The sequence below is a fragment of the Camelus bactrianus genome, chromosome 19, assembly GCF_048773025.1.
Source record: "Camelus bactrianus isolate YW-2024 breed Bactrian camel chromosome 19, ASM4877302v1, whole genome shotgun sequence".
NCBI lineage: Eukaryota > Metazoa > Chordata > Mammalia > Artiodactyla > Camelidae > Camelus > Camelus bactrianus.
Genome location: NC_133557.1, coordinates 4,525,647 through 4,538,378, shown reverse-complemented (window position 1 = coordinate 4,538,378; position 12,732 = coordinate 4,525,647). Strand labels below are relative to the sequence as shown.

The 12,732-nt window shown below is 40.0% G+C and overlaps 1 protein-coding gene across 8 annotated transcripts in view; it reads left to right on the top strand.

Annotated features, from left to right (window-relative positions):
• PLCB1 (phospholipase C beta 1) overlaps positions 1-12,732 on the top strand; it is a 648,142-nt gene that overhangs the window by 207,610 nt on the left and 427,800 nt on the right. For all 8 annotated transcript variants that reach the window (XR_012500533.1, XM_074346936.1, XM_074346933.1 and 5 more), the window contains one exon: positions 10,350-10,418. Coding sequence is in view for 5 of the 8 variants with exons in the window: in XM_074346936.1 (XP_074203037.1) it covers positions 10,350-10,418 (69 nt within the window). In the remaining 3 variants the exon portion in view is untranslated. The remainder of the gene's footprint in view (positions 1-10,349; positions 10,419-12,732) is intronic.

The window sequence follows — 12,732 nt, the reverse complement described above, 5'->3', positions numbered from 1 at the left end:
CTTAGCATGCAGGAGGTCATGGCTTCAATCCCCAGCACCTCCATCAAATAAATAAAGGATAAAAATAAATAAGTAAATTAACCAAATTACCTTCCCCCCCAAAAAAAATAAATAAAAATAAACACAGTAGTCTGAAGAAGACTTTTTTCAAGTAGTCTTATTATCAGTTCTCTCATTGCATTTAAGACTCCTATGCAATTATTTTTTAGAGGGGTCTAGGCAGCTTGTCCAGTGTCCTGCAGAGTGTCCTGCAACCAGTCCTACCCCTGGTGAATAGCCTTCTCCATAATATTTAATATAGCTGTTGTCTCCATTTAGTATCTAGGACAGAGGCTCTCAAACTTCAGATGGTATCTGAATCGCACCAACGTTTAATTCAAATGCAAGTTGCTGGGTCCTACCGTGATGGTTCTGATTCTGTAGGCCTGGGGTGGGACCTGAGCATTTGCATTTTCACATATTCCAAGGTGACGCTGATGCTGATCCTATGGGTCTGGGGACCACGTTTTGAAAATTACTGGTCTAGGGAAATGAGAGCATGTAAGTCATAGAAGCAGATAAGTGGTGTGCTCAACCATTGTAGCGAGGTAAGATGAAGAGACTAGAAGCGGCTTGCACTCCCAGATAGAAACACCTGGCTGGCTGTCCAGCCACAGAGAAATAAGTGAACAACATTTCAGATGATTTAAGGGGAAAATTTGGCTACGTTTAAATTACCTGGACTTTTCAAGTGGAAACAGCTTGTTTGCCCGGTTAATCTGTATTAGTTTCATATTTCTTTTCAAGAGACCTTTTTATGGAGATTGGATTTTATGCTCACTCACAATATCCACAGATAGTTTTCAGCATTTATGAAACTATTCACAAAGTGATAGATGCCGCTTCTAGTTAATCTGATTAGCCTGAAATCAGGGCTTTGGCTGAGCACACGCATAATAGAAAATTGTGACAATGCAATCTTTATCACCGTAATAACAATTAAAAACACTCTGAGTCTCTAACAGTTGCACTATCATTATTTGTCTATAAAAATGCCACGGATCTCTCCATGAGACGTCTGTTAATAAATACAAACTAAGAGAATAAGACATGTTGGTCATAAACTTCCATTATATTCCTAATTTTATCTTTAGAATATATATAGAGAGAATAAATATATATATATTTACCATGTTGATTATAGAGCCTTGCTCCTCAGTTTTTAATAATAACCAAATAAATTTAAAATAAACCTAGTTACTATCCTTTTAAACTTCCCCAGTTTTTCATTCAACATTTTAAAAAAACGGCTAAAAGGCATTTCCTGATATAATATGCTCTAGACCTTTTCTTCCCACAGTCTAAGATGAGTGAAGTTATGCATGCGTCAAGTTTAAACATATATGCTGTTAAAATTTAAGTTTGATTAATTTTATGTTCTAAAAGCTTTGGTGCCATGGATATCATTTGATGTTCAGCTGCATTAACTTTTCAACTTAAGCTTTTTATTATTAGATGAATATATAAAAATGTTTTCAGGGAGCTGAAGAAGGGGGAAATTTGGCCATTGCATAACCAGGAGCTAAACGATCTGGTTATCTCCAAAGAAAAAATGAACTAGATATTTGCCAGTAGACTTCACAGTGCCTTATTTTGCCTCCCATCCTCTTGAAACTAGTGTTGCATTCTGTTTATCATCGTATTTTTTCTTGTGCATGAACAAAGACGGGTTCTTTTTCTATTTGTGTTACTCAGTTAATATTCCTGCTATTTTATCAATACTGAAAAATAACTCTTTAGTAAAGAAAATAGGTCAGGGGGTGGAATATGGATTCTTTTCTTAGCCTGGACTCACTGTCAGTGATTTTGTGCAATTGATACAGTTTATCTCTGGGACTCAGTTTCCGCATCTGCAGTCCCCTCCAGTTTCAAAAGTCTTTGGTTCCACTAGAGTAATTGTTTCCTGTTGGACATATTTTAAAAAGTGTGTAGTCATTTTTTTTTAGCTGGGGAGAGTGCCAAGGTATGTAAGTTCATTTACATTTTAATTAAATGCTTTAGAATGTGGAAACAGTGGGGGTAGTGTATTAGGTATCTATTGCTGCATAAAAAAATTACCACAAACTTTGGAGCTTAAAATAGCACATATTTATTATCTCTCAGTTTCAAGTGGATCAGGGTCTCACCTGCTAAAGGTCTCACAAGATGTACTAAAGTATCTGCTGGGCTGTGTTCTCATCCGGAGCTGAAGTCCTCTTCTAAGCTCATTCGCGTTGTTGCCACAATTCAGTTCTTTGTCCCCAGGGGACCGTGTCCCTTAGCTCTTAGAGGACTTCCCCTTTCAGACAAAATACCCAACATAGCCAGCAGGTTAACATCTCTGCTGCTTTGAGTCTCTCACTGCTAAATCTCTTTTGAAAGACACACCCATGATTCCTCTCTCTCTTTTTTTTTTTTTTTTTGAGTAAAGATAGATTTATTTAAAGAGATACAAACTTCATAAGAGTGTAGGCTGTTTCAAAAGGCAAGAGAAAGACCACGAGGTTGGGGGTTGGGTGCTCAAGTTAAAGTAAAAGTAGGTACACACTCCATAGACAGAGTGCGTGCTGTCTCTGAAGACAGAGGCCACCCATGATTTCTCTCTTTTAGTTAAATTTACGTCATCTGTTTAGGGACTGTAATTACACCTGCAATATCCCTTCACATTTGCTGTATGAGGGAACATAACTGTGGGAGGAATAGCCCATCACACTTGCCATATCCCGTTGGTCAGTAGCAATTTGCAGGTCCTGACCCCACTCAATGGGAGGGGATTGCGTAAAGGTGTGGATGTCAGGGACAGAAGTCATGGTGCCTAGCTTGAAATTTTGCTTAGGTAGGCAAACTTTTCAACTTTTTCAACATCTTTTTTTAAGCTGCAACTTTATTTGGAGCTGGAGAATTCTCCTTATGTAAAGTTAATGGTTTTAAATACTTCAGGACAAACTATTCAGAAAGCAACTTTTTATTTCAGAAGAGTCTTGGTTAGGTGGGTTTCTCTCCACCTATCTTCTTTTTATGAATGTTGCCTTTATAAATATATTTGCCCATGTAATCAGATCTATTTTTTTGTCTTCAGAATTTTATTTTTTGGTGGTTTTCTATTTATTTATTAATTTTTAATTGAAGTATAGTTGATTTACAATGTTGTGTTAGTTTCATGTGTACAGCAAAGTGATTCAATTACACACATACATATATATATTCTTTTTCAGATTCTTTTCCATTACAGTTTATTACAAGATATTGAATATAGTTCCCTGTGCTATGCAGTAGGACCTAGTTGTTTATCTATTTTACAGACAGTACTGTGTATATGTTAATCCCAAACTCTTAATTTATCCCTTCCCCCATCCCTTTCCACTTTGGTAACCAGAGTTTGTTTTCTATGTCTGTGAGTCTATTTCTGGTTTGTAAATAAGTTTGTTTGTATTTTTTTTAGATTCCACATATAAGTGATATACAATATTTGTCTTTGTCTGACTGACTTCACTTAATATGATCATCTCTGAGTTCATCCATGTTGCTACAGATGGCATTATTTCATTCTTTTTTATTTGACTGAGTTTCATTCTATTATATATATAATATATCACATCTTCTTTATCCATTCTTCTGTCGATGGATGTTTAGGTTTGCTTAGGCAGGCAAAAAGTTGAGATTTGTGATGCAGTCGTGTAACTGACCAACAGTTGTCATTTAAAGTCTCCATTAGTCTTCTCATCCGCAAAATGGAGGAATGTAATACCCCTGTTACAGTGGAGCTGCAAGACTAGTGAGATAACACGAACAAATTAACTCTTGGCACATCACTGGCAGATAGTTGGTTCTCTATTGTTAATTATGATGAATGATTATTGCTACTTTATGATTACTATTGCTATTGTTAGTATTAATTATATTACTGGTCTTTGCCTCCTTTAGTGATAGGGACCTTTTATCTCATTACAATAATTCTTCAGTTTTTTTTATTGGCTCAAAACTATGTAGATACTTACAACTCATAACACATGAACTAGCTCATTGTTTTTCCTCCGTTTCAAATATTCATTTTATTTTGCATTTAACTGTGACACTAAAAGTTAAATCAGTTTCCTCTAGAAGTTGTCTCTCTTGTTGTGGTCTCAAGGTTTTATGAAATATCTCTAGAGTGCTAGATTTCCGATCACTTTTTGTGTGTTTGCATTCTGTGCTTTTCTTCTAGATGCTTTACCTATTACCTATTTGTGGCTTTTATACTGGGATCTTTCCCCTTCACTTGGAATGAGAAATATTGCAAGCATAAGAGTTTATATGTATGCAGTATTCTTTGCTTGCTAAGTGGAGATCTCAGTTTACTGTCTCAGTTGACTTAACAGCAGCTCACTGCGGAAGGTATTGCTGGCATTGGCGTCTCTGTTTGACAGATGATGATTTGAAGCACAGGCATCTGTAGTAATTGGTTTAATAATGCATAGATTACAAGTGATAATTCCAAAAGATACCCTAAGGGTTCTGCCTTCTAGTTCTGTGAGACTTGCGCTATATTAAAACTAGGATTTTGTAAGTAAAGGCATCGAGATGTATCATTTTTCTTTTTTCTCAGGTGTGCGTGGTAATGATGACCTGGGCACCTCATTTCCAGGGCTGTTTCCTCCACCGAGGCTCCATTGCAGACTCTAGGGAAAAAAAAGACAAAAATCGAGTTGAAGGACAAAGAAAATAAGAGACTAGGTGACAGAGAGTGGCAGGGATTTTTTTTTTTTTTTGAGAGGTAGACTAAACAGATTTTCACTCCCTCAGAAGTGGAATAAAGTTAAGGAACAAAGAGTTATGTCTGCTTTATCTGCTTCTCTTCAAATTAAAACGCTTCATTGAATGACTCTGAAGTTGTTTTATTTAAACACTGGACATTTTCGGGATGTTTGGCAATCAATAAAACATATTAATGTCTTCTGCTTTTGGTAAGTCAGGGTTGAACAACTTAATGAATATACCCCGTGGGGAGGTATACCTAATCACCCCCTGCACCCAGCCATTAATATCGTCCCTGGGTAATGTTGATGACCATAATTGCTGCTCTGATTATACATTGTGGGAACTTGAAGTACGCTGTTATATGGGGTGACTAATGGAATTTGGTGACAATGCACAGAAATTGGTATTCTGGAAGAGGGTTGAGTTTTAAATTGTATTCTTTCCTGAGTTTGCAGTGCATTTCATGGCTCATCTGCTGCACAGTGTGTCGGTGGCTGACGGATTGCAATCTTTCTGCTGAATAGTAAACATCAGAGACAATTTGGTCTTCCTTTGGCTTGCCTGTCTCACTCAGTTTTCTCTCCACTCAAAGTATCAAAAATAAATCCTTGATTACCGTTAATTCACTTTTGTCCATTCTCATGTAGGGAGAGGTGCCAACCCTTCAGTGGATATATCGGGGGTCCTAGGAAAATGTGGTCTCTGTGCTTCCAGTGGCCATTGTGAGCCTTGGGAGTAAAAGGGGTCTGGTAGCTCATTCTTCTGTTACTGGTCCCAGGAGTCCACAGGCCTTGGGCACCCCAGTCCCCTTTGCATTGTTGGTTGGGCTTAGAGGCAAGAGAGAACACGTTTCCTTGTTTTGCTTTTCTAAACATCTCTAATGTTATAAAGTATAACACAGAGGTTATAGGTTGTAGCATTTTCAGCAAAACTAAAACTGTTTCAATGATTGCTTGAATTTCTGAACAGAGGCATTTATTCTGCAGAGTAAAATTTAATGCTAAGGACACATTAGAATAGGAGTTAATGGCATTTATCATTCAATATTTTTTCTTCAATAAATCAAATGTGAGCCTAGACTGTTCACCATCAGGCAGCCTTTTGCATTCAGTAGGCATAACATTTTTATTTATAAAGAAATGACAGTTTTAAATTCTTCATACAACATAATCTAACCTATATGTAGTGTATCAATGCACGTTTGCCTAAAAAGCCTGATAAGAGCAACCCTATGAATCAGTATATCTCAGTGCTTTTCAGAGGACGGTCCATGGACCAGCAGCAGCAGTGTCACCTGAGAGCTTGTTAGGGATGCAGATTCTCAGGCTTGTCCCAGTTCTGCTCAACCAGAGACTCTGACGGGTGGTGCTCAGCCAAACGGTGCCTTAACGAGTGTTCTAGGTGACTCTAATGCAGGCTTTGAGAAGCGCTGGTATAGAAGGTATTATCAGACCCTTCTCACAGATGATAAAACTGATGCTCAAATGATTCGAACATATGACTAGTTAATTTTCAAGCCCTTACCCAAACCCAGGTTTTCTTCTTAAAAATCATGTGGCCTCCATCTCTGAAGGAAAAGAGTAAAGGAATAGTGACTTCCATAAACCTGGAAAACAGTGGGTCTTAAATGAACTGAGAAAAGGACCATTTCACTGTTTTCTAATCGTGAAAGTGGGTTGTTAAAACTATTAACACAAGAAAATTAACCTAGAAAAAGTTTTAATGACACAAGTACCATTTCTGTGGTCCTGTGCATTGGGTTCCTCATTTTCTTTTTAGTGGAAGAGAAATTAAGATGTAGTTAAATCCCAAAGAGGGGGCTGTTGCTTGTTAATAGAAGTGGGAGATGCTGTTTTAGTCATGGCTTTCCAGCCAAATGAGTCCATGGGCAGATTTCCACCTGGCTCTTGCCCATGCCACATTACCCCCGTCCATGGTGCCCTGCGGCGGTTTTCCTGCACGCACGATTTTACACGCGCTCGAGAGAGGCTTCTCAGTTGCCGTGTTAGGAGGGTGCATCCCTAGGGCAGGTGGCATTAACTGTCCCTCTGCGATTTGGGAAATGAACGTTTCCTCTTGAGCTGAAAGTGGAAAACCGCGTTCATTATCTGTAATGTTAGAGTCTGTATGTGATGCCTGCTGGGGTCTAGTTCTTTGTGAGCTCAATTCTGGCTGTGTGTGTAAAAACAAATAAGTAAAGTTTAAGTCTATTGTTTATTCAACTGGGGGAGGGATTACCTTGAATAGAAAATGTTGTTATAAAATTAGGTAAGTGTAATGTGTGCGGATGTGTGATTTTTTTGTTCTACATCTATATGAAACGTCATGCAACATTTATGGAAAAGTACATCAAACATAAGTGTCAGTGTTTCATGAATAGTTGTAAAGAGGATCTGCAAGTAACCACTATTAAGTCGGCAAGTGACTGAAAGTTCTCCATGCACTTCTGCTGTGTGTCCAGAGTGATGTGTTTTCTGCAGACACCTCCTGCCTCTGGGCATTTGCATCTGCTGTTTCCTCTCCCTGGAACCCTCCCCTCCAAACACACGGAAGTATAAGGCTGGCAAACTCCCTCTCATCCTTGTGTCTTGGCTACAGAGGTGCCATAGCCCTTTGCAGCCCACGTCTGCAGTGCACTTTGAATTGTCTCCCAGCGAGTGTGGTGATTGGCTTTGTGTGTGAGCTTCTCTTTGTATTTTTCGGTATCATTCCTCAGTACCTAGCCTGTACCTGACACCATGCGGCATTCAATAAATAATGCTCGAGTGAATTAATGACTGGCATTTCCACTCGAATAAACCCCCCAGCCAGCATCTCCAAAATGCACTATCGTTTTGCCTGAATTTCTAGGTCCCAGCAAGGAAGACAAAGCTGTTTGTGCCTCCTCTCTTCTCTGTAGTTAATTCTACCTCTGAATCATCACTCTCACCTTTATTCCTAAAATCTCTGCCTTCATTTGGCCTCCTGTCTCTCAGCGCTCTGCTCGGTTCTGGTCTTCTAGACTAAGCTTCTTCAAGCTTGCTTGTCTTCCTGTTTCTCCTCTTCCAAGAACCATTTTGGCTGCCGTTGCCATGGAGATGAAGAAACCTGGTCCAGATTCTCCACCTCCTCGCCTCTGGCTCTTTGTATGCATTTGCCCAAGTGACACCTTGAGTCCAGCAGTTGATACCCTCACAAGGTGACCTTCAATGTCGTGGGTGGTGTGACCTTCGGGGAACCGTGCTACCAGTCACTCTGTTCCGCAAGGTCCTTGCTGGCCTGCTGCCCAGCACATCCCAGGGTTTGGGAAGATTTCCTCAGAATCACATACAATAGGGGATGGCCTAAGGAATTTACTAAAAAGAGGGAAAGCAAACTTTTGGGGCCAGGGGGAACAAAGGAAGAGAAGGTACTGTTTTCTGTCCTCCCTTTGGCCCATAGAGAGGTGCGGGGCCCAGTTTCCGGTCAGACCTGCTGGGTGATTTGCAGCCCATTGGAGAGACTTCATCTCCTCTGTGACCCTGACCATCCTGCAATCATGAGATCAACCTTCGGCTCAGGAAAATCATCAGACCATTTTTCACCAAAGATTTGGAGTTTGAAGGAATTTTTTGGGAACCCTGGGTGCTAGTCCTTGCAGATGTTGGGGCCTGTGAGAAACTACACCCACTCCTGCCCAGAAGGTCGGGGAGCGGCTGAACTGGGATGCAGTGCCTCCTGCTGGGAGAAGAGGCTCAGGTGCCTGCATCCATAAAAAAGAATAACCTGGCTCTAGAAAGCAGGCTGGATGGCTGGAGTCGCTTTAAGATGACTCGACTCATTGCACCACAGTCCCATCTGGCTGGTGATAGGGTCCACTGTGTAATTTGGTGACATGCATGTCACAAACTTCGTGGCTCTATGTCCTTACCCGGATTTCTCAGGGTTTCCATTCTGTCACCCAAATTTCTTTCTGGTGTCATCCTGTGTGACTTTTCTTCATATGTTGTGTGCCCCAGCGATGGAATTCTGAGTATTTCCCATGCCCATGTGAACCCCCTTCCCTACAGCCACTGTGCCTTCTCTGCGCCCTCCCTCATTGCAGGCTGTGTCCTTATCCCCCTTCTCCTCCACACCTGCCGCCCATGCACTGTTCTCCTGCTCCGAGCATCTTAGTAAGGACCATGACTACCTCAAGCTTCTGCCCAAACCTCTGGTCCTTTCTTGTCTGAAGATTTGCTCATGTTGTGTCCTCCAGCTGGGTGAACCCCCTACTCCCGTACGTCTCTTACCTGTGCACCATGACTCCTCCACGGACTCTTTTCTGAACCTCTAGGGGAAAAATTATCTTTTCTCTGTTGATCCCCCATAGCAGTTAACTTTTTTTTTAATTGAAGTATAGTCGACTTACAATGTTGTGTTAATTTCTTGTGTACAGCATAGTGATTTGTTTATACATATATATGCACACACATACATATATACACACACACATTTCTTTTCATGTTCTTTTTCATTATAGGCTATTACAAGGTATTGAATATAGTTCCTTGTGCTGTACAGTAGGACTTTGTTGTTTATCTATTTTATATATAGTAGTTAGTATCCACAAATCCCAAACTCCCAATTTATCCCTCCACCCACCTGGTAACCATAAGTTTGTTTTCTATGTCTGTGAGTCTGTCTCTGTTTTGTAAATAAGATCATTTGTGTCCTTTTTTGTTTTTCTTTTTAGATTCCACATAGAAGTGTTATCATATGGTCTTTTTCTTTCTCTTTCTGGCTTACTTCACTTAATAGGACAATCTCCAGGCCCATCCATGTTGCTGTAGGTGGCGTTATGTTATTCTTTTTTATGGCTGAGTAATATTCCAGTGTATATGTGTGTGTGTGTGTGTGTGTGTGTGTGTGTGTATATACTATGACTTCTTTATCCAGTCATCTGTAGCTAACTTTACAACTGGCATGAACACACTCTCCTTTGTCTTATGAACATTTCTTCACTCTCCTGTTTGCTAGCAAGTTCATCCAGAGAAGCTGCCATATGTGTCTGGTACCCTAGAGGAACCTGCCTGTTATAGGCATTCAATAATATATCATGAATAAATGAAAAGATTAAGGCATAAGGTATGTATGTAAAAGTCTAGGGGTAGGATTAGGGGAGGCAGATGCATCTCTTTACCTGGGCCAAGTGAGCTGACTGTGCTGTGAGCTGACAGAAGTGTCTTCTTCCCCTTTCCCCCCTAAGCCCCACCCCCCTCACATATCCTCGCCTACACTCAGAGTGACTCTCAGGATTATTTTTCAACACGGAAACAGGAAGGCCTGATTCATCCTGACTTAGGAATGGTCTGTAGGATAGACTGGGGTCCCAAACCACACATGCTATACTTTCAAAATGTTTTATATATATTATAAAACATTAAGCTGAGAATTAGCTGTTAGCTATCTTTTTGTTTCCATTTCAACTCAATTGATAAGCAGTGCATGTAAAAGAAAAATTATCCCAACCACAGAGCAGTTTCTTCAGGCAAGTCTCAAGATAATAGTATTTTTTTTCAAGGGATGTCAATGATGGAAAGCAAAGAGAAGAGATCTGTGTGGATGCTTAACGGTTTCGCATGTTTGCCTTCCAGGAGACGGAGCTGTTAGACCTCAGCCTTGTCAAAGATGCCAGATGTGGGAAACACGCCAAGGCTCCCAAGGTAGGAAGTGGGGCATTGTGCACACACCAGATGCTGCCTTGATTACTGAGCTGTGCCATGGTCTCAATTAGTTGCCCCAGTTAAAAAATTTCTCTGTTATAGATGTTGTAAAACACAATGAAACAGCCAGTCCTTCCAGAAACCGGTATACCCCAAACACTTCTGTTTTGTTAAAAGATGGAAATAATGAACAAATATAAAGGCAGTTGGACACAGGGTTTGCTTCATGCCCTCTAAGCTTATTTTTTTGTTTGATAAAAAAAATAACAATGCCAACGTTACTCGGTAATTTTAAATAGTTAAAATGTGCTTGATAGTATTTGAAAAATTCCTTAAGCCTCGTAAGCATACATGGACTAACCTTTTAGATAAACAAGATCCTTTAGTTCAAATGCTTTGGGATTGGAATCATTCCATCCATGAAGCCAGAGGGTGTCAAATCTTCTTTCTGCAAATGTTCCCAGGGAACACCAGCTAGCTTTGGGTTCAGTTACGTGGACTGTCAATTCGCTTGGGTTGGAAGAACTTACCAAAGAAATATTCAAAGCAGTGTTTGAAGTCTAATTAGTTTTTGAAGATCATTTTAAAAGGTTGAATAAAGTACACACATACATTTTTAAAATTTAGAACACTTGGTAGCATATAGTAGCAAGATGTGTTGGCTTGCCATCATAGTCGGAAACTATGCTTCATTGTATTTAGTACTTTAAAGACTTTTTTGGTAGCACAGAGAAACTATTGGCAAATAAGGAAGTACAGGAGCCTCCTTCCATAATTGATATAAAACTAGATTTTCTATTTGCATATCTACCTGCAACTTCTGTTTATTCCTTAAAAGTCAAAACACTTTCTTTGATATCAGAAATGATCTGTTACTGTGGAGATACAGGAAGAAAGAAGTCACCTGGCCTGATTATTCTTCAGATACCTGAGAGTGCAATAGTGGCCGGCAAACTTTGTCACAGAGCAAACACCCAAATGCTACTTTCATTGTTGAAAGGGTTAAACGATCTACAGGGAAATGTGGAAAATGAAAAGAAAGGAATATCAGAATTATTTTCAAGAAGGTTTCAAGAAGGGTCTCACTTGAAAACCGTCTGTTATTTACATTCATTTCTTGGTAATTCAGTGGAATTTCAATAGTTTGGTCCTTCAATTTTGTATCAAGCGTATCATCATGAATGCTTTGTTGATGATTCAAAGGTGTTCAACTTTCAGGGTAGAAAAGGATATTTTTTTTCTCCTCCCAACCACATTGAAGCCAAGTTTCGTGTAAGCCTGTTAGTTCTAAGAATTGTATGGATAACAGCTATAAAATGTGTCTTTTAATGCAAGTTTACTGGTCTAACGTGAAGTTGCATTGTCAATACTGATTAAAGACAGTTGCTCACAGGCTGTCAGACCGTCTTTGTCTCCTGGCTTCGGGAGTCCTGGTCAGTTCCTCTGTCACGACTCCTTTCCTGCAGTCTACTGCCTGCTTATCTGCTAAGTGTTTCATTTATGAACACGGTTTGATAAATATCTGTTGAATGATGGGAAATGAGCAGAACCAGAGTGTGTACTCTGCTCAGCTGATAAAACACTATGAGATCCTCAAATGCTTCTTTGGAGGATGGATCTCAACACTCAGAGTACTCTGGCTTTTACTGATTTTTTTCCACCAAAGTTTGGTTTCTCCGTGGATTCTCCATGTTCTTGGCTTTCTTTACTTCCTGTTCCCTGCCGGCGTCCAAGAACCTCAATCTCCTTTATTATTTTCAAAGTCAGGTTCTGTTGCATGTTACCTGTGTGAACTTCCTGACACTAAGACTTCTTCCTCTTTGACTCAGTAGTCATGGTGATGGTAATGATGGTGATGATGATGATGGTGATGATGGTGATGATGGTGATGATGATGATGGTGATGATGATGATGATGGTGATGATGATGATGATGATGATGATGATGATGATGATGATGACAACAACAACAACAAATGAACAACTACTCCATACCATTGCTGTAAGGGTTAATTGTACAGTTCACTGGCGAAGCTTTAGCAGAAGAGTTCCCAAATTTAAGTGTTCATAATGTCGACTGAAATCAATGCACAGCCTAAAAGCTGAGAGTTATGTTTTATTTGGTGGACACTTCTGCGGATTTGAGCCCCTTCTAGCCCAGGATGACAGCCTCCCAGATCGCTCTGAAGGGCTGCTCCAAAGAGGTAGGGGAGGAGCCAGGATATATAGGAGTCTTACAACAAAGACCAGGGAGTCAGAACAGAAAAGATTACTGTCAAAGAAAACCAGGCATCTCGAGTTAAAGAATGAAGCA